The 26325-nt window shown below is 43.2% G+C and overlaps 1 protein-coding gene and 1 long non-coding RNA gene across 11 annotated transcripts in view; one reads left to right on the top strand and one right to left on the bottom strand.

Moving 5' to 3' along the window:
* CEP89 (centrosomal protein 89) overlaps window positions 1-26325 on the bottom strand; it is a 73310-nt gene that overhangs the window by 44329 nt on the left and 2656 nt on the right. For 3 of the 10 annotated variants that reach the window (XM_025425218.3, XM_035706702.2, XM_025425213.3), the window contains exons 3-10: window positions 20395-20553; window positions 17790-17976; window positions 14467-14568; window positions 9698-9800; window positions 5833-5861; window positions 4288-4330; window positions 2590-2808; window positions 853-998 (exon numbers count right to left, since the gene is read on the bottom strand). In XM_025425218.3, coding sequence (XP_025281003.1) covers window positions 853-998; window positions 2590-2808; window positions 4288-4330; window positions 5833-5861; window positions 9698-9800; window positions 14467-14568; window positions 17790-17976; window positions 20395-20553 — 988 coding nt within the window. Of the gene's footprint in view, window positions 1-852; window positions 999-2589; window positions 2809-4287; window positions 4331-5832; window positions 5862-9697; window positions 9801-14466; window positions 14574-17789; window positions 17977-20394; window positions 20554-26325 lie in introns of those variants that run through there. The other 7 variants (XM_035706688.2, XM_035706698.2, XM_025425219.3 and 4 more) reach the window with 7 other exon arrangements.
* On the top strand, window positions 18638-25680 carry LOC112645581 (uncharacterized). Its single transcript, XR_003127133.3, has 3 exons — window positions 18638-18752; window positions 19881-19990; window positions 25290-25680. It is a non-coding gene; the product is annotated as an uncharacterized LOC112645581 (long non-coding RNA).

Genomic DNA, 26325 nt, shown 5'->3' with positions numbered 1-26325 from the left:
AGACAATCCCTTTTTTCTGCATTTTCCTTAACTCTCTGTGTTGGTTTCTGTGCATTAGGAAAAAAGCCTACCTCTCCCAATTTTGACACTGTTCTCATATAAGAGATGAGCCTCATCAATCAGACCAGCCTGAGCTCCTGTTTGCCTCCCAAACATCTATGACTGTCCAGGCCACTGTCTTCATTCTTAGTGGTTCCCAGTAGTTGAGGGTGTACTGAGGCTCATTAATTTCCCAAATGTAAAGACCGTTTTCAGCACTTAGATGCAAGCTGATTGGAAATCAGACCTCTGGCAGCAGCTGGGGAAGTATGCATTCAAACTCCTTCTAGGGAAGAAGTAGGACACGGGTGTTTTTGCCGGCTTCCCCTGTGCTGAACATGAGGGAGCACAGAAGGGTGCTCCCATGCCTGTTTCTTTGTTTGCTAGTCCTTTGGGAATCATGAACTCAGGTCCCATTGGCCACAAGAGCTAGGTGATTTGGGGAACCTGTGATAACTAGTTTGCATTCTTTCCAAAGTTGGTACACCAACAAACAGCTGTACCCTTGAGGAACAGGGCTAAGAATGGAGCTGACATGGACTTTTACTCCTTAACTTTATATCTGTATTGTCCCCAGCTTTTTTTTGCTTTTTTTTTTTTTTTTTAAATGAGGAGCCTTATTGCTTTTATCTTGAGAAATGGGAAAGGAAAGGAAGAAGGGAGGACACAGAAAGGTCCCCAGGAAGACTGTGCTTTGGATATACCTTTTTTATACCAAGTAATAATAGATACTTCAGATTCCTTCAAGAAAGCAATTCAACAGTAAAGTCTAAAAATATCAGAAAACTGGTATTTTAAAATTGAAAACATTACCTCCTCCTTGGACAAATGCCTGAATTTTGTCTGGTATCGACTCAGTTCTACATTCAAACGATGGACAGTCATCTTTAACCCATCATTTTCATCCACCAGTTCTTGAGCTTGTTTTCTCAGATAAAGTAGTTCAGGTGCAGTAACTACTGAAAAGAATAAATAAATTTAATATTAAAAGAACTTCTACCACATTGATCAAGATTTTATGTAAATTGCCAATTATCTAATCTTTCTTCCTGTTTGGTCTCACAGAGGCAGTGGAGGACAGACGTATAGATATCAATGTATAAAAGTTACTAAGTTCTTTTAACATAGTCAACAATGTTCTGGAAGTTTGTGCATTGTACAATTAAAGTAAAATGAAATTTTGATGGGAATGAAAAAGTCATTGTTTCAGATGATATACAATATGTGCCTTGAAAATCATATAAAATAAATGTAAAGTTTATTAGAACTAATAACCTTCCCATAGAATAGTAATGTCCTATTAGAAAATAGACTCCAAAAAGTAGTAGCACAAATAATATAAAGTCGCAGAAATAAATGTGCCTAAGACCAGAAATGCAGTCTGTATGAAAAAGACTACAATACTTTTCTTAAAGCCATAATATTAGACTAATGTAAATAGATCAATGTATAGAGGAAACATTACTGAATATTTACATAATCTCAGAGTTAAGAAGGACTTGACCAAGGGCATAAGTCATAAAAGAAAAACACCCTATATTTAGCAAAATTATTAACAAACTGAGAAACCAGTACATATATGAGAAAGGTCCAAAATCCCTAACATTTAAAGAGCTCCTACAAATCAATAAGAAAAAAAAAAATCAAAGTATCTCAATGTAAAGTGGGAAAATTTATGAAAGAGAAAAAAAATGACCCACAAAGATATGAAAAAATGTTCAAGCTCATCAATAGTAAAATAAATACACATAAATTTAAAATGAGATTTTCCTGGGATGCCTACATGGCTCAGTCAGTTAAGCATCTGACTTCAGGTCAGGTCATGATCCTAGGCTCCTGGGATCAAGCTCCACATTGGGTTCCTTGCTCAGCAGGCAGGGAGCCTACTTCTCCCTGTCTCTCTGACTGCTGCTCCCCCCTCCCCCCCGCCTCTCTGTCAAAAAAATAAATAAAATCTTAAAAACAAAACAGATAAAACAAAATAGGATTTCCTCCATGACCTTTTTGCCTGTCAAATTAGTAAGGAAAATATAATCCTTATCACTGGTAAGTATGTGGAGAAAGAGGCACTTTTAAAAATATTTATTTATTTATTTATTTATTTGAGAGAGATAGAGAGAGAGCATGTATGCATGTATGCGTTGGGGTAGGGAGACGGAGCAGAGAAAGGGAGAGAATCTCGAGCAGACTCCACATGGAGCGCAGAGCCTGACTCGAGGCTTGATCTCAAAGATGCACTTTTATGTGCTGTTCACAGGGATAAAAGCCCATATGAAATATATGTAAGATACTATGCTAAGCATAAAGAACCAAAAGAAGTATTGGAATTTCTTTAGCATAATAATGACATAGCAGATAAAATCAAACTTTAACAAGGATATTAATGAAAGAGCCTTAATTATTATAATACAGTATCAACATTAACATCAACAAATATTATAGCATAAAACACTAGCTTTCAAAAAATAAAATAAAAAAAAAAAAAAGAAAATCAGTGAATCTGAATCCTTATTTGTTCCTTTAATAAACGAACTGTGTAGTTGTCCCCACCTTCCTGAGAGGATGTCTTCTCAGCCTCTTTCAACTTTTGATGTTCTTTTTCCGTTCTTTTCAGTTTTAATTGTAGTTCTTTCATTGCTCGTTTTACTATGTTAAGTTCAAGAGTAAGGGTTTGATTTGCATTGATTAGCTGCATATTTTCTTCTTTTAATTCTTCAAACTTTTCTTTGGTTATTTCTATATATCTTTGCCGTGTTCTACCAGCTATATCTGGAAAGGTATAGAGGAAAAGTTTTTAAGTACTGACTGATATTACAGTATTATTACTGATATTACAGTATTATTAAAATTACAATTTTACACCAAAATTATAAGAGACTATCTCAATAACCATGTGAATCACTTCTTCATGTCAGACCTTGTGCTATGTAGTCCTTCAGTCCTGCAGTGAGAATGGCCTGTAGGAGGAAAGAGTGAGTGGTCTGCTGAGGCTACAGTAAGCCACAGGGAAGGGGGCAGCAGAGGGAGGCAGGAGCCGAGGCAGATCATAATACTGATAGTGGAGGATCTGTCCTGCAGGCCACCAGGAGCTAGAAAAGGGTTTTAGGCAAATGTGTGAAAAGAAAGGGCTCTACTTCTCAGATGAGCCCCTGAGGCCAGCAGTGAAGAAAGTGAATGTAGGCAGGGAGGCAGGGAGGCCAGTCCAGAGGCCCCTAGTCAGGGCAGAGAGGAAGAGAAAGATGAGAGAAGGCCTCAGAGGCTAACCCCTGACAGGGCCCAGCAGCTGACTGGGTGTGGGCAGTGAGGGGGTGCAAATCAAGGAGGCCCACCAACACCCGTGGTTTGGAAGACACTTAGCTCGACAAGGAACACCAATGAAGCAGAGAGGGCAAGCTCAGTTTAGGACACAGGCCATGCTCTGAAGGAGGCCTCAGCTGGAGAGACTGAGGAGCCACCAGCATGTGGACATCAGGGAGAGGAGAAGCCAGAGGTCACGAAGGGTTTTTAAGAGTTTTAGCAAGAGAGACTGGAGAACAGAGGGCGATGTTCCATGGAGAGATATGTTCACAGGGGTCAAAGGAGGTAAGGACCACAATGGGCTGCCTGGCCTTGGCATGCCTCTGAGTGAAGGTGGAGGCGGAAGCAGAGCTTCTGGGGGCAGACCAGGGTGGGAGGGCTGGTGGCTCCAGATAGTGGACCGGCCCACACCCCAGGCAACTGGCAAGGGCTAGCGCAAGGACTGGGGACTCCACATAGCCTCCTTGCCCCCCGATACATCATACCCAATCCTTAGGACAAGAAAGGGTTGTCTAAGAAATTAGTAACTCCACAGCTACCCTGAAAACAAGGGTGGAACTCAGAGGTATCCCAGAAAGAAAACATTTGAGAGTAAAGATGGAAGCTTCAGCCTAAAATATGCCCAAAGAGGTCAGCTAGAAAAGGTGAGAGTGGTTCCTGGCATGTGCCTGGCCCTGGCAAGTGGTGGGGACACGAAGTGGTCCCCATTTGCATCCACCGGCCTCCCAGTGTCGGAGCACATCCTGTGAGGACATCCATCCACCATTCAATGTTTCAACATTTAGACCCTCCCTCTTAGGGCAGAGGTGCCCCTCTTCCCAATTTCAGTAACGAGACAGAAGCAGCAGCTTTACAGGGGGAAAAAAAAGTTCTTTATTTTAGACAAGATTATTCTGGGCATTCTCTAAAATAATAAGCTTTTCATCATAATTAAATTCAAAAGGCAAATACCTGGGGAGGGTGGAGGCTTTTGACATAATGGTGGTTTTTCATCCTAGGGAAGAAAAAACATGAGTAATGAATTAAGAGTTTTAGCATCTGGGGCACCTGGGTGGCTCAGTCGGTTAAGCATCTGCCTTCGGCTCAGGTCATGATCCCAGGGTCCTAGGATTGAGTCCCGCATCGGGCTCCCTGCTCAGTGGAGAGTCTGCTTCTGCCTCTGCCCCTCACCTCTGCTTGTGTGCTCTCTCTCTCTCTCTTAAATGAATGAATGAATGAAATCTTAAAAAAAAAAAAGTCTTAGTATCTTCTAAAAGGAGACTGGCCAGAGCAGCTGGGTCATCGTATATCAAGTATTTAAATACCCTTTTTTCTCTTCACTTTGGTTCTTGTACTTCTTAGTCTTCTTTAGCTTTAGAGACTCTAATATCCATTGTTTCTTTTAACTGAATCTTAAACGTTAAGGGTCTTGCACTCTGGCGGCTTCGCTGAGGCACTAATGGAAGTCCTGTTCAGGCTGTCTTCCTGACTCTTCACCCGTGAGTTCAGCCACTTGTGTTTTCACATGCAGGTCCCACAAGGGGCAGGATGTCAGTTCATGTTTGAAAGCACGAGACAGGACTGCAGGTACTGAGCAGAGATGGGCGAAGCAAACTCTGTTTTTTTTTTTTTTTTTATTCCTTGGGATAGGCAAAATGATCCCAAACACCACAGAGAAGCACATTTCTAAAGTGTCGAGAAAAGTATATGATCTTCCTTTCCAACCCCAAAGCTAGAGGAAAGGGAAGGCTTTGAACTTTTGTTCACTTTTCCATTACACACCGGCCTGATATTAAGTTTCTAATTTCCGCTGAAGAGTTAGATAAGACTACAAATTAACTCTACTGAGAAATCTCTAATTTTTAAATTCCTATGATATTGCAGGATTAAAACTTAAGTTAAAGCTATTTCCATGTTTACAAAAAAAAAAAAAAAAAGGAAAAACCTATTTCCATGTCTCTAAATTTGTTGTTGTTTATTCATTCTGCAAATTGTGTATTTGATTTCTAACCACCCACTACGTTATATTCATTTTTGAACTATGGAAAACATGAGTTTCTCCATGTTTCAAAAGTATTTTATTACTATTATTATTTTTTTTAGCAAGAGCGTGCGCACATGCACACGTACACACATGCACACATGCCTGTATTTTGGGGCAGGGGCAGAGAGAGAAGGAAGGAGAGAATCTTAAGTAGACTCCGTGCTTAGTGCAGAGCCCAATGCAGGGCTGGATCTCATGACCCTGAGATCATGACCTGAGCCAAAATCAAGAGTCAGACGCTTAATGGATTGAGCCACCCAGGCACTCCTAAAAAGTATTTTTAAAAAACACTTAATGGGAAAGGACTCTTAAGGGAAGATCCCCCTCTACCCCCAACAAATCACACAAGTTTTTAAAAATTATGGCAGAAATTCTATTAATTTTAATAGAATTTAAATTAATTTAAATTAATTAATTCAATTGATTCTATTAATTTTCTCAATTAAACTGGGTTTAAAAAACATGAATCTTACCTTTAAATTCAGAACAGAATGCTTATCATCTGATTAAAAAGAGAGAGAGAAAGAAGCATTTTCAAAGCTGGTAAAGACACGTGACAACTCCGAAGAGCAGGATCACAGGAACCTGCCTTCTGCCGACGACGGAACAAGGCCCAGGCGGGGACAGCCTTCCAAGGTTCCACAGCGAGCTGGTCCCCACAAGGCAGAGGGCCTGACTGCACTGCTCACCTCCTCCTGTTAAGTCCGTTGCACCTCCCGTGGCCCACATGACTGCAGAGCCAGGACCGAGTCCTTGGAGTGGCCCCCATTTCCACACGGCCCTATCCCCTCTTCTCTTCAAAAGTGCCACCACCGTTCCCCAAGTGTGCCGAGAGGCTGGACTCCTCTCTCCCTGGAAGTGGCATCTGACCCGGTCAGAGTTGTTCCTTGGAGCAAATCACCTCAGCGACACAGAGGCGAACAAATCTCACCCCATTATTCACTCTCAATTACAAACACGCATCTGTGATGAAGGTGCTCCGAGGAGGGTCATCTTATGCCCTAGTGTGCCCTGTACCCTCTGTTGTAGTGAAAAGTTGGTTGTTGTTCGTTTCTACAATTTACAGAGCGGAAAGAACTGGATGGAAATAAACTGGAAACAAAAATGCAAAAACCAGCAAAATTCAGAAAGACGGACGAAAATGCCTAAAGATACATAAAAGATTATAAATCTACTTTGTGGTTCATCACAATTACCAAGCCTTGAACAATAATCACGAAAGAAATTATTTTTGACCAAAATATCATCTTGCCCCATTATTTTAACTGAACTTCTGATCAAATGTCCTGGGGCAGTCTAGACTGGCGCATGGACGAAACCCTGCCTTGTCCTTCCAAGTGCGGTAACGAAGCCCCCTCTACCCACTGCCTTCTCCAGCTGGCAAGGCTGCCTGCTCTCCTGAGCTTTGTGCTGCTTCTGTCAACCATCTCGGCACCCCAGACTGCAGCTCCCCATCGGCACGTCCTGCCCCACAACTGGAACGTGAGGGTGGGGGTCCTCAGAGATGACTGCGGCTCCGTCATCTCTGGCACACGGTAGGTGAGCATCTCATGAGCAAATGTTTAAAGTGATATAAAGGGACGCCTGGGTGGCTCAGTGGTTGAGCATCTGCCTTCAGCTCAGGTCGTGACCCCGGAGTCCTGGGATCGAGTGCCATATGGGGCTCCCTGCATGGAACCTGCTTCTCCCTCTGCCTGTGTCTCTGCCTTTCTCTGTGTGTCTCTCATGAATAAATAAAATCTTTTAAAAAGAAAGAAAGAAAGAAAGAAAGAAAGAAAGAAAGAAAGAAAGAAAGAAAGAAAGAAAGAAAGAAAATCACCGCCTCTATTGTATCTTGGTCACCAACTTCGCAGAAAAAAAGAGCCAGAATTGGCATCACCCAAGTTCACTTTGGTTCTTGATGTATGTACAGCACACTGGGCTCTGCTCTGTGTATATATTTCTATTTCTCATTGATCGTTTCTCCAAAACGTTTGCAGACGCCTCACCCTTATCTCTCCAGTGTGTCAGGCAAGTGGTATAAACTATTTCAATAACAGCGGAAGTCTCCTACGCTGGCCATGCCAGGTACTATCCCCCATCCTCATAGAAAAGTCACACCACACAGTGCTGCCAAAAATTCTAGTAACACAGATAAATCGAAACCGCCCCCTAATCATCATCATCCTCTGAACCTTATCCCTCCCGAGAGATAACCATGGTTATCGATCGGGTATACTTCCTTTCAGATATATGTGAATGTATAAAACATAAAAAGTCAAATACGCAACCCCTCCTTCTTCCGCCTTCATATATAATAGACATTAGCCTGTGGGGAGGGGGAATAGCATGTACAAAGGCCCAGTGGCAGAAGGGACCACCACGCACCTGAAGAAACAGAAGAACCCTGGGAGTGGCTGGAAGATGGGCAGCAGGGGCAGGCCCAGCAGGTCTTATAGGCTGTGGGAAACCAGTGAGGAGGTCTAAGTAAAAATAAAAAGGGTGTGGGGGCCCATGGGGGGTAGACAGGGACACTACCAGACACCACTTCGTGTTTCGACGAGCTTGCTCTGGCTGCTTCCACAGCCTAACGCAGTGGGCACTCCACGTGCACCCATATACCTGCTGGGCAGGGGGCGGGGCGTGACTGCTGAGAAGAGCAAAGGGCCTACCTGACCTTGGAGACCCCAACATTTACTGGGCCAGCCGCAGGCTCACCTCCACTGCCCCCCTGCCTCTCTGCACCCCCGTGCAGGACCTACCCAGGTCGGGTGGCGCAAGGATGCGCTCCATCAGCAGAGGGCGCCCAAGAGACACAGACGGGGAAGGCGGAGCTCCTCATCCCAGGGCCTCCTTTCCGCCCTTCCTTTTCTCCTCCCCCCTTCTCTCTTTCTAAGTGGCCAGCGGGCACCTCCCCATGAGTGGCTTCTTCTCTCACTCCCTGGAGAAGGCGGCTTTCCAGTGAGCTGAGTTCTCCGCTAGCCAGAGGGCCACAGCAGCACCATCCCCAGCGCTGCCTCTGGGCCTTGGGCGGCTCTCTAGACAGGTGTCTTCCCTGGGAGCTCTACGTGCACCGTAAGTGTACGGGGAGAGGCTCTTCCTTCTACCACTGTATTCGCTAGACTTCTCTCCAGCCCCTCGCAGGCAATCCTGTTAGAGTTGGTGGTTCTTTATGCTAAACTTCCCTGATCACATCACCATGTGCCTTCTGTCTCCTGACTGGATCCTGACTCAGTAACTCCCAGGCCATGGGCAGCACAGCACAGACATTAGAAAATGGAGGGACTTGGGGGATCCCTGGGTGGCTCGGCGGTTTAGCCTGCCTTCGGCCCAGTGTGTGATCCTAGAGTCCCAGGATTGGGTCCCACATTGGGTTCCCTGTATGGAGCCTGTTTCTCCCTCTGCCTGTGTTTCTGTGTCTCTCCCTCTCTCTCTCTGTGTCTCTCATAAATAAATAAATAAAACCTTAAAAAAAGAAAGAAAGAAAGAAAATGGAGGGACAGGTATAAACACAGGGAGACGTGCGAGGTGTGTCTAAGATAAGAGGCTGGTGACAAGATGATGTGTGTTACAGCAGCAAACAATCTACATTGTTAAAATTATCTATGACAGTAGTTATGTTGCATTTATGTATTTCAGCTTTTTTACAGTGAGAAAATATTACTTCTGTAATTAAAAAAGAGATCCATATCTGTACACGAACTTAATATTTGTATAGATTTCCCCATAGGGATAAAACATGCCACCTAACCAGCCCGTGTTTTCTGGTCCAGGTATCATGAGGGTCCTGACAAAGCAGCTAGCGGTGCCGGTGTCTTTCTCACCTGTACACAAAAGCCACCTCTTTGGAAACGGACAACTGAAAAAAAAAAAAAAAGGAAACGGACAACTGTTCCGCACCATTGCCACAATGTGCCGCGCTCTCTCATAAACATGCCCAGGCACTCATTCAGCCTACAAACCACTAGTGGCTGGAGATGGCTGGGTGAACAAGACACTGTCGCTCGTCCACCCCATGGGGACCACTGTGTGCCGGCCCCAGGCAACACCAGGCCCTGGGGAGCAGAGGGGAAGGAGTGCATGGAGCTTAGAGCCTGAGCCAGCCTCCTCCTCCTTACCATACACCCTCTCACTTTGGAATGGACTCCAAAGTGAGCACCGGATACGTTAAAGACAACCTAACATCCAGGTAATCAGTCACGGACTAACTTAACTCCAGTGAAAACAGAACGCAGGAATATTCCCACTTATGATCACAGAACCATGGTGTGGAAGTACAATGGTTCTATGTTCAAAAAATTAACCAGTATTTATTGCCATGAAATGCTTTTATATTATTATTATTTTTTTTTTTTTTACCTTTTTCTTGTGTACGCAGCGTTGTAAGAGCCGAGCCTGGAAACCCATCGTGCTCAGAAATATCGTCCTCATCTTCACTATCCACCTCATGTGATAGGGGAACCTTTTGGTGACAAAAGATAAGAGAACATGTGATAAATACAATCTGTATCAAATTTCCTCCTACCAAACTCAAGTGTCTTAACCATACGTCCTCCACTGCCACCCCCCACTGAGACACAGAACTACACCCAGCAGGGCTGGAGGAAACCTGGGTCCCTCAGGAAAAGCCTGGTAGCAAAGCCAATGCCATCCAAGCTCCGCTCAGGCCATGGAGAGCTCGCATCCCACCCGTGCTACCTGGGCCTCTTGCCTTCCTCACTCCCGCCAGGGACCAACCCACCTGGCCTGCTCTGCACAGCACCTAGGATCAGATCACTCTAGCCTGGCCCTGATGCTGTGTTATTCATTTCAACACGGCCAAGAACCTTTGAGCCACCCTGGGAGAACCGTCATCCAGGTCCCTGTGTGGCACGAGGTCTGTAGGGTCTGTTATGTTTGCTCACTGTGAGTTCACTGTAAACGTCATCTCCTGGTGGAATGGAGCCTTCCCTGCCATCATCTGGGAGGGTGTCCTACGGAGGTATCATGAATGGTGGCAGAGCTGTCCCTTACAGACCCGTGGGCCAGGAATGGGACCTCCCCGTGATGAACATGAGTGTGACACAGTCCCACTGGCGCAGAGGTCAGCTGAGGGGAAGAGCAGTGAATCATATCTGGTATAATAAGCCATGACTGGCACTGTCTGGGTTGGTGTCCCTTCTGCTCTCCTGATTCTTCAATAAAGTCTTGCTTATGTGATCAGCTGGGCCTCTCTGTGCTGTCGGCTATGGGGAGGGGGTGACATTCCCAAGCCTGATAGAGAAATAGTGGTGCTGACTGGCAAGATGTTTAAGAGAAGGGGCATTTCAGAGCCAAGAACTAAGGCTGGTAGGCCCACCAGGCTCTGGGAACAGGGCTCCAGGATGACCCAGCTCAGGAATGCACACTGGTCTCCCACTCTACTTAGCCTCTGAAGGAAGAAAAAATGAAATGACGTCTTGGCTTTTATCTCCTGGGAACCAACTGTCTTGTTCACCCTGTCAAAGATCTATTAGTCACTACCATCAAGGAGATGGGAAAGTGCTAAGGGGCTTCAAATATCACCCTCTCTGCTAGTCTCCGAGTACGAAGGCTGACCCCACATGTGTCCTGGATCCTACCCATGCCATGCACTGGGGTCCAGGCACGGTACAGGCCCACCGGAAATATGTACGTGTATACACGGCTGTTTACGGCAGCACTGTTCTAAAGAGCCCCAAACAAAACAAGCAAATATCCAACATCAGTAAAACGAGGGAGTCACCAAACCATGGCACTCCACAGCGGGCTGTTAACAGCAGGGACAGTGAACTGAGCATCGCGACACACGACAACTGAAGACCATCAAACGCTCCAAACAATACACACTGCCTGTACTAAAATCAGCCAGTTTTCAGAGTAGGCAAAACTACAATGATTTTCTAAGAGCTGGTCAGCTCTGGGAGTCAGAGCCGTGGTGAACTCTGGGGAAGCAGTGGCCTCTTCTCCGTCACAAAGAGGGGCTTTGGGGTACTAGTAATGTCATTTTTCTTTTTAATCTGGGTGGTAGCCACTTTATAAAATTTCACTGAGCCGTACATTTACAGCCTATGTACCTTTGTGTATAGTTAATACGTTGATTAATAAGCCTAGAGAATTTTTGACAATCTCCTAAAAATCTCTCTAATTTGAAAGTTTGAATTGAAAACATTTCTTAAACTGCCAGATACTTCTAAGGTAGCAAGGTAAAAACTACCTTGCTAATTCAAACAAAACCTGTTTGGTTATCGAAGAAATGTAAGGAAGAAGCAGGCCAAGCCAGCCGCAGCACTGACATTAGTAATACCGGGAATTGCCTGTCCTCATGTGCCTGAGCACCTATGCCAGGCTCCTTCACTCCCTTCCTGGGTGGTCTAGCATCCCAGATTTTAAAGAGGAAAATGTACGTACTATAATTACCAGGGTAATTGTAGGTGGGGAAGAAAGGTTTAACCTGCAACCTAGTAGAGGGAAAGAACTCGAACTGAAAAAAAGCATCAATTCAAGGAAAGACTAAAAAAAACTAAAAAGAACAAACTGAGAAATAGAAAAACTGAAGATGGCAAGGTTAAACTCAACTATACCCACATATGCCTTAAATATAAAAGAACTAAATGCTTCAGTAGAAAGACAAAGGGCAAGTTTGTCAAACTCCGTTAACAAAAAACTGTATGCAGCTGTACATAAATGGGGAAGTAGTAATGGTATGTGAATTATATCTCAGTGAACTTGTTTTAAAAAACGATATGCTCTTTACAAGACACAGATAAACATGACAGAGAAAGGTTGAAATCAACAGATGGAAAAAAAACAGACCATACAAATATCAAACAGAAAAAACACGGAAAATTCAGACAAAACAGACGTTAAAGCAAAACATATTTTTAGAGATAAAAAGGTTCACTTTAGAGTGACAAAATATTCAATGTACCAGGAAGATACAGTTTTCAACTTGTTCACACCTAACAACATGGTTGGATGCCAAAGAACACGTGTTCTGGGATTTCATGCATGTAAAGTTCAAAAACATGCACAGGGATGTCAGAAGCTTTCCATGACTTGCAGGAGAAAACCTGCCAACACAGCAAGGAGGCTGCAGTGTGGATTCTTGTGGCTTCGACTATCTGGGTGGAGTCCCCACTATCTTTGGCCTCCAGCAGAGATTAACCCAAATGACACAGGGCCTAGGCCATGGGGCATGGCCACCTTCCCAGATGCCTCTCCTCACATCAATGATGCTAAGTTAAGAACCCCACCCCAGATAGTCATCAGAGATGGTCACCAGAGGTGGAGCAACATGAGGGTCCAGGTAGCTCCACTTTGGGGTAAAGTCAAGGCAGAGGGTGGTAAAAATTTGCAGTGAACCAAGAACTAACTCTGGTTTTTTGGTTTTGTTTTGAAGTAGGCTCCGTGCCCAACATGGGGCTTGAACTCATGACCCTGAGATCAAGAGTCATGCGCTCTACTGACTAAGCCAGTCAAGTGCTCCCCACAACTAACTTTGGACAGGGCAGTTCTGATTCACAAGGTAGAAAGACATCGGGAGGTCCAATAATGTGCTTGACCAAGGGTTTGGGAATCTGTGTTTCCTCACCTGCTGCATAGAGGAAACCCCACACTGGAAAATGGCAGCACTTACTCTTGAGGGAAAGCTTTGGTAACATCCTTTACATGACTTCTACTTAAAAATAGTAACAAGGCATTTAGACTACACTCTCTTCCCTTAAAATCTATTGAAAGCAATTAAAAGAATGGGGGGGGGGGAGAAAGCTTAGTCAATGGGGCAGAAAACAGCTACCAAATCTATGAAAATTAGAACAGAAAGAGAATGCCAAAAGCTGCCAAACCTCCTCTGACTTGAGGCATGCAGATGCTTGAAAAGCCACAAAGAGTCACAGTTATACAGGTCCACAGTGATGTTCTGACAGGTGCAATGAGAGCCAGGGTGCAGAGGGACCCAGGAGAAGTACAATCATTCCCATACGGCAGAAGCGAGGGGCAGAGAAGCTAAAGAGAGACACCAACAGAGAACCCACCTTTATTGTACAGAATCTAGCCTCTATTCTCCCCAAGAATTAAAGGACAGCACAGTGACTGATATCAAGAACCCAAAGAAGAGATACAGAAGACCAAGAAAAGTGACAAGGCACCAAAAGATGTAAAAAGTAAATTGGTAAAACTAAAAACCAAAAGGAAAAATGAAACCAATGCAGAGAAGGTGAAAGCTATACTAGAGGCAAAAACACAGTGACACAGAGATGAGGAGAGTACACAGAGCAAATCACAGAAAGTAACACGGCAAAGAACAAAGAGGGGCAAGTGATTACGAGAAAATATAAGACATGGAGGACAAAAAAAAAAAAAAAAAAAAGACATGGAGGACAAAGGACAGCCAACAAATGTATAACTCGTGTTCCCAAAGGAGAATAAATGCTAAGATTAGTCAATGATAAAACGAAATAGGGAAGGAAATGTTCCCTGAAAACAAAAAAAGGAAGATGAAAATCTGTGTCTGCAGAATTAAATAACAAATGAAATTTTTGGGGAAAAGGACAGATAATAACACATAACACCATGAATTCTGGTGAAGTTACTGAACTGCAAAGGATAACAAACGAGTCTACCAAGGTGTCAGACAGAAGGATCAAGTGACCTCAAACGGAGAAGCAAGCAACTGGAGCTCCTTCGCAACTCTTTGCTGTCTCCCTCTGCAGTCCTCTCAGAAAGGTACCGCCCCTGCAGACATGGTCTCATTCCACCCTGCACCCTTCCTTTGTAACATTTATCGTAACTGTGATCGATTAACTATAATCACGGTTATGACAAATGTTAATAATATGTGATTTATCACTACTGTGTGACTGCGGACGATGCCTGGTCCTCGCTGCATGCTCAGGAATTGTATTCAAGTTGAACTGCTGACCTACCCAGGCAGAGTGTCCTCCCTAACACAGTCCTCTATAAGTGCAGAGAGGTTATCTGACTTACCCAAGCCATACGACTGGGAAGTAGAGAAGCGGGGACTTGAACTCAGGTCTCTGAATGCTCAGGGCACTGCTCTGTCCACTGGATGCTAGCATCGCATGAACGGACCCCAAATCCACGCCCCCCCACTTCCTCTCCAGCCTTACATTTGGGTGGCACCAATAAGAAAACTGCTGAAAACAAGACTTGCTTTCCATGTTAGGCCATTTCTGAGCGGGTGCACACTTCACATGAAGATGTTTGCCCAACTACCCTGAAACACAGAGAGAGGCATGAGGTATAGATTTATTTATTTATTTTTTTTTTTTTGAGGTATAGATTTAAATCCAAATTGCCTGATTTGGGTTGCTCTGTTTCCTTATCTTTCTAGTCTTGAAAATTATTTAAAGGAATTATGAACGACTCATAAAAAAGGATATAAATTGTAAGTTATTTACCTCAGATTACAGAGTGTCTATAATAAATACCAAAAAGGCAGGTTTGCCTTTTGACATTAAAGGTATCCCACAGGCAGTATCTCCTTCGGATCTGGTGCCATCTAGCGATCAAATAGCATTCTTACAGGCTCTACACACCCATTTTCCCCAAAAGGGATATACTTTAATCGTATCAATTTAAGAATATTTGGCCAGTTTCAAAGAAAGCTTTATGTCTAAGAAATAGTCTCAATAGGCAAAAGGACTATAAACACAAATTTTAATTCTAAACAGAGAAACTTGGTCGCCCTGGTCTGAAGCCTGCCTCTGCCCTTGGATGGTTGGTTGGGTAACAACCTTGGGCGAGTCACTTACCATGTTTCTTTACACACTTAACCCCAAGGATGTGAAGTAAATGAGATGATACATATAAGCTGCCTAGCATATATTAAATGCTCAGAAAATGTCAATGTGTCTCCCTCCACCTATTGTGTTACCCCTTTAACCCTCTCCTCACCCCCCTCCCAAAAAAACACAATCATAAGGCTGTGGGAAATCAAAATCCCTTTCCAGCTCAAAGGGCCCTTTCGTTCATGCCATCTGCAACTGGCCAGGACAAAGCAGACCGTCATGAGCCCTTCCAATTGCAATTGGTTCCTGGGTTGTATAAGGATGGCATTCCAGTCAGCTGGGATGAACAGAAATGGGGTGACCGGCATGCATATGCTGCTGCTTGAAAGGCAAAAGAAAAAAAAACTGCTTTGGAGAACAATCTGGCAGGATCTGGTGCGACCCTCAGCACATACAGGTGCATGGACCAAATGTGCGAGGAAATAACCTCTATGCTCATCGGTAGGACGTAGATATAAAAGTTAACGTGGATTCATCTCAAAACTGCAATCAGAGTGAAAAAAAGCCAAGGGGTAAAATGACTGGTTCGCTATGGTGACCTATTTACAATTAAGAAAAAAAGTTGGGCTGTATTTATTTGCTGACTTATTTGTAGTAAAAGAGCTAAAACACAGACTTCCAGAATGTATTCCAAATCTAAGAGCTGATTGTCTTCCAGGGAGGGAGACAAAGATTTCAACCCAAACTATGATTTCATTTCTTTTTAGAAAATCAGAGACAACTGGGCAGCCCGGGTGGCTCAGCGGTGTAGCACCACCGACGGCCCAGGGCGTGATCCTGGAGACCCGGGATCGAGTCCCATGTCAGGCGCCCTGCATGGAGTCTGCTTCTCCCTCTGCCTGTGTGTGTGTGTGTGTGTGTGTGTGTGTGTGTGTGTCATGAATAAATAAAATTAAAAAAAAAAAAAGAAAGAAAGAAAATCTGAGACAAGAAAAGATAAGATGTCCATACTTACTCATTCTGGAGAATGAGAATACCTATGTATTATATTATTTTCTACTTTTTCCTTTCTTTTTGGGCTGGGTTGTAGAAAATAAACATGTTCAGCTTTAATATAAACTGAAATGTCAGTTTTCCAAGGTGGGAGTACCAACTCATACACCCACCGGCATTAGAGGGCTCCTGCATAACCTCATCAATGCTTGATATTAATAGTTGTCTTGCTCTACTTTTCACATTTTAAACTAAAACAAAATTTCCCTATTGCACATGGGTCCTGAAGCCACCATGACACACATGCCTACAAAATAAAATCTGTATCCTGCTAATGACAGAGGAGACTGTTTAGGTCACTATAATCTCTTTCTTCTATGGGAAATGGGGTGGCAAGCTTTACTTCCAAAATAGTTGAGTGATAGACAACTCTGTCTGTAACCTCAGTGCAAAATACCAGCCAGAAAGTCCGCAGATCGAGGGCAGACGGACTTCCCCTGGGCCCCTGCGGCAGAACTTACTCTAGGCTCGGCCACCACCTGCCTGCTTCAGAGCTTTTCCCATAGAGAAACCTCATGCTGCATGTTACAGTCTGCATGTGTTAGAAACTGATGGTTTGTTCGTGAAATGCTCACCGAAGGTCTCCTCAAAATAAACTCCCTAGGACCACTGAACATATGATTCAATACAGTGGGGGGCAGTAATAGAAACATAATCACTCTGTGTATAATTTGATGCTGTAAATGTGGGTACGTCACTGTAACGTGTTAATAGTGACGATGAAAAACGAGAAAAGAAAAAGAAATTACAGAACTGCCTTTGCCATTAAAGAAGCAGTACTATCTAGTTTCCCAAACCCTGGAGCATGGAGTTGAAACCAGAGCAGCTCAGGCAGTGGCAGAGGAATGGGCTCCGGAACCTCTCTGTACCACGTTCCTCACCGAGGCAGTGGGGGATAACTGCGGGAAAGAGCCTACAACAGAGACTCCTGTATGGGGATGCCTGGGTGGCTCAGTGGTTGAGCATCTGCCTTCAGCCCAGGGCGTGATCCTGGAGACCTGGGATCGAGTCCCACATCGGGCTCCCCACATGGAGCCTGCTTCTTCCTCTGCCTGTGTCTCTGCCTCTCTCTGTGTGTATGTCTCTCATGAATAAATAAATAAAATCTAAAAAAAAAAAAAAAAAAAAAAGACTCCCGTATGGTAAGCGCTCAAAGAATGTCAGCTACTACGGAGGTAAAGGAGGATATTCCTCTTGTGGGGCATGAGTTTGAAGAAAGGTCGCAACGTGGATGTTGATACTGGAAAACTGACAGGAAAAGCAGCTCTGGGGGTCAAGAAAAGAGCAGGCTTGGGGGGTGGGAGTGAATGGGTGACGGGCACTGGGGGTTATTCTGTATGTTAGTAAATTGAACACCAATAAAAAAAAAAAGAAAGAAAGAAAAGAGCAGGCTTACTAGCACTGGATGGAGATATACATTAACAACGTGAAGATGTTTATCTTCATCTCTGAAGGTGAAGGAACAGTCTTTGGACAATAAAGGAAGGAGCCTGAAACTGCTGCCTCACCAGATAAAAAAAGAGACTGCCCATGTTCAGAAAATCAGCCCTCAAGCAAAAGAGAAAAGGAAATCCTTGCTAATGCACTCGACACAATTTACAGTAAGCTAATGTCAACGTGCAAAAGAAAGTCTGGAATGTGACCGACACCTGATTTCTGTGGGGCACGGCATACACAGCATCACAGGGACCTCCCCCTTCTTTGTGAGGGCTGACATCCTCCGACTCCTTGCCGCTGGACGACAGGTTTGTGTCCGTGTCCTCGTCTTCTGCGTAGCCCAGCATTTCAAAGGATGGCAAAGAAGTCCTTCTTCCTGTCTCATCCTGCCAACTTGGTCTGTATCGGAAGGTTGAGAGCAAAATAAACAAACAAATAAACAAGTGAGCCACTTAACACTTCACATAGATATATATAAACCAGTCCTACTGTTTTCATATGTATTTTTTATATATATATGTATTAGATGCCCCACCTGCAAGGCCCCACCACAAAAGTGTTCTGTGCACATTGCTAAGGATTAAGTCATCCACTATCTCATCTCCTCGTAAACTCAGCATTTCTTTCTAGCTTCTTATGTCGGTTTTTCTAGTTTCTATCACTGCCTACATGCACAATGTGCCTCTTTGGTAACACGTTTCTAAAGTCAAAACGTTAAAAGACAAGACTCAAGTGGATACACCAGTTTAGTCAGCCATTCCCTGTACTTAGGTTTTTGCCCTATTATCACTGTGGCAAATAACATCTGCGTGCAGATAATCAATCTCTTCTGCGTTTAGGATCCGTCTTATGAGCCAAATAACTGTATGGTAAACTACGGAGTCAAACGGTGTGACTATTTTGGGGATCTACAAGTATACTGCACAAAACCACTTCACCAGTCACCTCCCCACCCTGTGACTACATTAGTAACAATTTTCCAAAACTTGGCAAAAGAACTTAAATCTCACTATGTAAATCTGCATTTGTTACTGAAACAATTATTTCCATGTATTTGTGTCCATTCTCTGTGAAGAACTGTCTGTTCATGTCCTTTGCCCAGGGATCTCCTTTGCTTCTCGTACGCTTATTTCAATAACTTTTGCATCTACAAAGTTAAAAACTTTGCATTTACTGTAAGTATTTTTCCTATTCTATTAATTTCATTGTGTAAGTTTTTTTTAACATATAGATAATTAAAATTTTTTGTTTAACTTTTAAATTCTTAGCTTAGAAGGACATAGCAGGCATCTCCGAGATCTGATTATAGGACTTCATGGTCTTATTTATGTGTATGTACAGATTAATATTTTAAGAGTAATTTATTTGGCATATTGAACTAGCCAAGGCTCAAAGCTGATCTTTTTTTTTTTTTTCTACTACTGCCAATCTCTATACTGTCGGATTCTTTCCTTCCCCTCTGCTCTGTGAGGCTGCCTTTATGAAACAGTCACTATGCTTGCAAACATCGGGTTCCCTCAGGGTATCCGTGGGCACTTCTCTATCATGGAACCAGTCCTACTGTTTTCACTACTTCATCTATGTGTTTTAAATACGATGTGGCTAATCCAGCCCTCCCCCTGAGTCAAAGTTTCCCGATTTCCTCTGATGGTCTTATCTGTTCATTCTTTCTAGTGAAGTTTAAGATCCTTTCCTCATCTTTAGTTCTTATGCAGCTACAGCAAAATTCTTACCAGAAGAAAAACGGGCTATATTCAAATATCTCAAAATGGAGTCAATATTAAAATGTGAAAGCCAAAAATATTAACATGTTGTAGATGGAAATAAGTGAGCATTCATATAATAGGGAAGGTCTTTCAGGTTTCTTTTCAGGCCTTTGTCAAAAACTACAAAGACTGATAGATCAGACTTCATAAAAAGGTATGCAAAAAGACCTCAAAAAACAAAACTGAATAAAGATAACAGATAAAAGGCAAATCTGGTTATGTGTTCCCCAAGCCCCACCCCATAAGCCCTTAAAGCCCTGTGTCCTCCTGGGCTCCTAGCGGGAAGGGGTGGAGAGGACCAAACCTCAGAACAAAACACCAAAGGCATGACCAGGCTGGCCTCTACCCACCTCACCCACTGACCCGGCCACAAACCTCTTCCCTCAGCTGCTCACATGGATCATGTGTCATGCTCCTTCTTCTCTGTCTCAAAGGTTCATCCCAGCCCCACACTGGCCATCGTCCCCAGACCCTTGAGCCATTCCCAGGCACACCTTGTTCCTTCCTCAGCTCTGCGCTCAATGCTCTCTTCCCCAGGAGGAAACCTTCCTGACCACCCAACCCAACATTGGCTCTCACCAGGCTCAAGCAACAGAGAAAATGAGTTGAAAAAAGAAAGAAGATTATAGTAGACATGAATACCGAAGGTAAGAGCAGCATGAAATGTTCAGAGAGGGGACACAGGGGAAGTGGTGGGTGACAACTCTCGCACCTAGGTTGTGGCACAGGAGAATCCCGCGAAGGGCTGAAGGTGGCACTGACTTCACCACTCTCTGAAAACCACCAGGGCTTTCAGAAGCCTTAATTTAGTAAGAGCCACTCTAGAGAAAATCCTGATATGAGTCAAAAGCAACCAATATCCCAAGACAGTGACCTGTAGACAGTGGTGATGAAAAGCTGAGTACTATGCTCCATTCACAACCACAAGCATGCGCGCGTGCGCACACACACACACACACATACACACACACACACACACACACACACACACACACACGAGCTGGGTGTCCTCTGCCCAGAGAAGCAACAGAGCCAGTGATATGGTTCTTACTGAAGCCTCAGCTCTGAGGTGGTGGCGTAGGGCTCGATGAAACTGTCCTTTTCAACATAGGTCGTGTCACTCTCAGACACGGATCTCTGGCGAGGTTGAGGAATGGCAACGGTCCGGCCGGTCAGTGTTGTTGTCAGGATGACAGCAGCCAGAGCAGATCTAGGCACAAAAACACCCCAGGGAGAAGGTGAGACACAAACCTGCAAGCTGAAGGGTGAACGATAGGACACGAGACCTGAGAATTAACGAAGGGTGAGCTTCTGTTCCATGTTTAGTGTGTATCTGCTGACTACATCCCCACCGTCTGTTATGTACTTCATCTCATTATCACACCATCGGAATGAATGCATATTACTGTCATCTCCACTTTTTAAATAAAATATAAACGAATTTTCCAAGATTTTCTAGCTAATAGGAGATGAGTCCAGGTCTCTAAACTAGGCAGTCTATATTCAAGTAGTTTCCTTTTAAAATGAGAGATCAGAAGGGGGGGAAGAAAAGGAGATATAAAAAAGATATCAAAGATTTTATTTTTAAATTATTTTTAAAAAGATATATTTATTTTAGAGAGAGAGCATGAGTGGGAGGGGCAGAAGGAAAGGGAGAGGGAATCTCAAGCAGACTCCACACTGATTGTGGAGCCCAATCTGGAGCTCGATCTCAAGACTTTTAGATCAGGACCTGAGTCAAAACCGAGAGCCAGACCCTTTACTGACTATGCCACCCAGGCACCCCAAAAAAAAGATACAAAAGATTTTAAAAGGCATTTTTAAAACACTTGTAAATTATTCAAAACTATAATATTGGAAAGATGAGAGTAATGGATTTACCTTCCCACTTGAAAAACCAAAACAAAACAACAGATTTACAACTGTGTCAGCTTTACTGCCTGAGAGAATTTCCAGGTCATGGCACAGGGAGGAAGAACTGACGTGGGGCCAGGGGGACCTCCTGAGTTACGGAGATCGAGCTGACCATCCAGGAAAAGCACAGCAGACAGAATTTGCAGGACAGAGTACTGAAAAGGAGAGAGCTGAGCAGAGAGCACTCCGGAAATCTGCAGAAGGGCCCCTGAGTGTTTGGCAAAATATTCCTCAGTGGGTGAAATGTCAGGAAACTATCCAAGGCTGGGGGAAGAACCACCCACAGTGATTAGAGGATCAGTGCCAGGTGCGTACACACGGCTGGGGATAATGCCTGCTCCCACCAGATGGGAAAACATTATAATCTACAGGACATGGAGAACAGTCCTTGGAAAGGTCTTGCCTCAGTAGTGGGGAATAATTAGCCCTAGGTTGAGTACTGCTTCAGATGTCCCTAAAAACTCATAAAAACAAGACCTAAAAGATCAAATCAGTTCCAAGTAACTTAACTGCATCCCAGAACAAAATTCCAGCAGATTTGTAGGAATACAAAAATATCCAGCATGTGACAAAGTGAAACTTACAACAGTGTCTAGTATGCAATCCAAGATAACCAGGCATGCAAAGAGACGGAAAAACACGATCCAAAATGACGAGAAGAATCAAAAGAAACCCACTCAGAACTGAAGGCATATGTTAGAACAAGCAGAGGACATAAAGACAGTTATAACTGTATTCCATATGTTCAAAAAGCTAAGTAGAAACACAGGAGATTATTAAAAAAGACTTGAGCTTTGGAAGCTGAAAATTAGACTGTATGGGACAGACCCTTTGCAAAAAAAAAAAAAAAAAAAAAGACTAGTGAAATTGAAGACAAAACTAGAAAATAACTAAAATGAAACACAGAGAGCAAAAAAAATAATTTAAAAAAAAGGAGCATCATGAGATATGGGATAAAAAAATGTGACTGTTTTATGCTTTAAGTCACTAAGTTTTGGTGTAATTTGTTACACAACAATAGATAACTAATACAATACAGCCTTTTCAGCAAATGGTGCTGAACAACTGAGTTCCGTATAAGCTTGAATCTGTGCCTCCCGCACCATATTCAAAAAGAAATTCAAATTGGATTAGACTTCAATGTGAAGCCCAAAACTTAAAACTTCTAGAAGAAAATACAGGAGAAAAATCTTTGCAGCTTTGGTTCAGGCAAAGATTTCTCAGATAGGATACTGAAATCAAGATCTATCAAAGAAAAAAATTGATATGCTGAACTTCATAAAAATCAAAAACTCCTGCTCTTTGAAAGACACTGTTAAGATAATAAAAAGACAAGCCACACACATATTTGGAAATTTGATAAAGGACTTGGTATCTGTGATATTTGATAAAGGACTTGTATCTAGATTATATAAGGAACTCTCAAAATACAGGAATAGGGACACAACTCAATTTTTAAAAGAGGGCACAAGGTTTAAATAGACACTTCACCAAAGAAAATATACAAATGGGGGACACCTGGGTGGCTCAGTGGTTGAGCAGCTGCCTTTGGCTCAGGGCATGATCCCGGGATCTGGGATTGAGTAGCCCCTCGCAGAGAGCCTGCTTCTCCCACTGCCTATGTCTCTTCCTCTCTCTCTGTCTCTCATGAATAAATAAATAAATCTTAAAAAAAAAAAAAAAGACAAAGAAAATATACAAATGGCAAATAAGCACAAAAGTTGCTCAATAATCTTAGTTAACAGAGAAATGCAAAATAAAGTCACAATGAGATACTACTACACTGCTTACTCTTAGAATGTCCAAAATTTAAAAGACTGGCCAAGAGAATCCCTTATGCTCCTCCTTTCCAACCTAGGCCCGGCAGATTGGGTCCCACAAAGGAGGAGGGTTAAGAAGAAGGGCCATGCTGCCATTGCCAGGATGGCAACTGGAGAGTACCCCACCAACATTCACAGGCACTCTGCAGAGTGAGCCTCAAGAAATGTGCCCCCTTGGGTAGAGAGATCCAGAAATTTGCAAGGAAGGAGTTGGGAACTTCAGCTGTGCTCACGGACTCCAGATACAACAGTGCCGCCTGGGCCAAAGGAATAAGGAATGGCCCACCCTGGATGAGTCTATGGTCGTCCAGAAAGCTTAAGGGGGATGTTGATTCACCAGAGAAGCTCTCTACATTGTTCCCTATGTACCATCACCACTTTCAAAATCCTATCAACAGGCAATGAGTTAGAACTAAGGTCAACTAAATTCTAAAACCGCACACACACAAGATTGACCAAACCAAGTGTTGGTGAGGATGTTCAGCAGCTGAAACTTCTGCAATGGTAGTCAGACCATAAGTTAAATAAAAACTTTGGAAAATAATTTAGCAGTTATTTGACAAATATACACCTAGTATATGACCCACCTATTCTACTCCTAGATATTTACCCAAGGAAAACGAAAAGCATTATGTAGGAAACAATGATTTGTGCACAAATGTTCACAGCAGTTTTATTTTTAAAATAATAAAATCCAAGGGGTGCCTGGGTGGCTCAGTCGGTTAAGTGTCTGCCTTTGGCTCAGGTCATGATCCCAGGGTCCTGAGATCGAGCCCCATGTGGGGCTCCCTACTCAGCGGGGAGCCTGTTTCTCCCTTTTCCACTGTCCCTCCCCCTCCTTGTGCTTTCTCACTTTCTCTCTTTCTCACTCTCTGTCAAATAAATAAAAATCTTAAAAATAATAATAATAAAACCCCCAAACAAATGAAATATCCATCCACAGGTGAATGGAGAAACAAATTGTGACATATTCATTATTCACATACTGGAACACTACTAAGCAATAAAGAGGATGAATTACTGATTTTTCACAACAATATGGATGAATTTCAGAATAATTATGCTGAATCAAAGAAGCCGGCATAATTATTTTATGTAATTCCACTTATATAAAATTCTAGAAAATGCAGACTAATCTAATGCGAAAGAAAACAGATCAGCGTTTGCTTGGAGATGGGGGTGAGGGTGGACGGGGAAGAGGAATGGGAGGGGAGAGAGAAGGACAGGAGGTAGGAATTGCAAAGGAGCCATAAGAACACCTCAGTGGGATGATGGATATGTCTATTATCTTGTTTGCAATGATGGTTTCATGGGTAAATCTTGTCATGTAAATGTCACAACATGACGTGTGTCCAATATGTACAGTTTATCGTATGTCCATTATACCTCAATAAAACTGGCTTAATAAAGGCAAAAGACTGTTAAAAGCAAAAACAGTAACAATAGGGATCCCTGGGTGGTGCAGCGGTTTGGCGCCTGCCTTTGGCCCAGGGCGTGATCCTGGAGACCCGGGATCGAATCCCACGTCGGGCTCCCGGTGAATGGAGCCTGCTTCTCCCTCTGCCTGTGTCTCTGCATCTCTCTCTCTCTCTCTCTCTCTCTCTCTGTGACTATCATAAATAATAAAAATAAAAAAATAAAAATAAACAGTAACAATATATTGTGGGATTTATAACGTATGGAATTAAAATGTACAGCAACAGTAAGACGAAGGATGGGAAGGAGGAAATGGAAATAAATGGCTGTCAGATTCTTTTTCTTTCTTTTTTTTTAAAGATTTATTTATTTATTTATGATAGACAGAGAGAGAGAGAGAGAGGCAGAGACACAGCAGGAGGGAGAAGCAGGCTCCATGCCAGGAGCCCGACGTGGGACCCGATCCCGGGACTCCAGGATCATGCCCTGGGCCAAAGGCAGGCGCCAAACCACTGAGCCACCCAGGGATCCCTGGCTGTCAGATTCTTACGCTATTACACTACACGCGAAGCGCAGGGACATCTCAGTGTAATTGGAATGCCATTTCTTGTAAATAAAAAAAATATACAGAAATATGCCACAATTGCCAAAGCCTTGTTGATAATTTTTGGCTCATAAAGATAAGACTATAAGTCTGGGAAGACATTTTCATATAGCACAAGAGACAACAGAGAGTTTCTAATGAACCTACAGCATGCTTGTCATTAAATGAAACATGCTTGTTTTTCTGCTCCAGGATGGAATGTAAAGCTAGCTCTCTTGCTGTTACTGCTGCCACATAAGCCCTAGTGACACAAAGTCAGAGTCGGTCACATGAACACTGAAGAGCCGGACAGATCGACAGGTGTCCAATGCCGTGGTGCCACCACTCGCCCAGCAAGAATTCGGACCAATGCAGAACACTTGAGGTCAAGCTAGAGAGGCGGGCAACACCTCTCTCCAAGGGTCGAAGGTTGTTGAGAGGGTGGAATGAGATCATGCTTCTGAAGGACTTAACAACAGGCCTCTGCGTGAGGTAAACACTAATAAATGGCTATTCTTGTTATCAACATGATATTTAAGGAAAAAACAAACACTAACAATATTTCAAAGTGCTTTTTTCTCAAGAGGCATATGATATTCTAGTTTTGAAGGACACTAAAAAAAAAAAAAGGTACCACTCTTGCCTGAAATTAGTTCTTTATTTTTTTTTAAGATTTTATTATTTATTTATTTATTCATGAGAGACACAGAGAGAGCAAGAGAGAGGCAGAGACACAGGCAGAGGGAGAAGCAGGCTCCATGCAGGGAGCCCCACGTGGGACTCAATCCCGAGTCTCCAGGATCAGGCCCTGGGCTAAAGGTGGCGCTAACCCGCTGAACCACCTGGGCTGCCCCTGAAATTAGTTCTTATCATCAATTCATTGGTAAGTCAAGCCATGTATCCATGTTTTTTATGGGTAAAAAAATACTCTGAAATTCTCCTGTGTCTTAACCCTTAGAAGGTACAGGCAAGAGTGCTGGGTATAAAAGAAAGTCAATTTTCTGGTGTTGGGAACATGAGAAGATGGAATCCCGGGCCCTGGGGGGTGAACACTCTTCTTTCTTCCTTCCCTCAAATCAGCTCTTTTAAAAGGCAGCTTGTGTTTCAGAAGAATAGTATGTGCATAATTTTAAATTCTTTTCAACATATTATGAACCTATATACTTGGGCTTCAGTGCTTTATATCTGGAAAAATACTAATTGCATTCAATTATGAAATGTGGAAACCCCATACACTTGAAGGAATAGA

The sequence above is a fragment of the Canis lupus genome, chromosome 1 (genome assembly GCF_003254725.2).
Source record: "Canis lupus dingo isolate Sandy chromosome 1, ASM325472v2, whole genome shotgun sequence".
NCBI lineage: Eukaryota > Metazoa > Chordata > Mammalia > Carnivora > Canidae > Canis > Canis lupus.
Note: the sequence above shows the minus strand (reverse complement) of the source record. Positions and strands in the feature narration are given on the sequence as shown.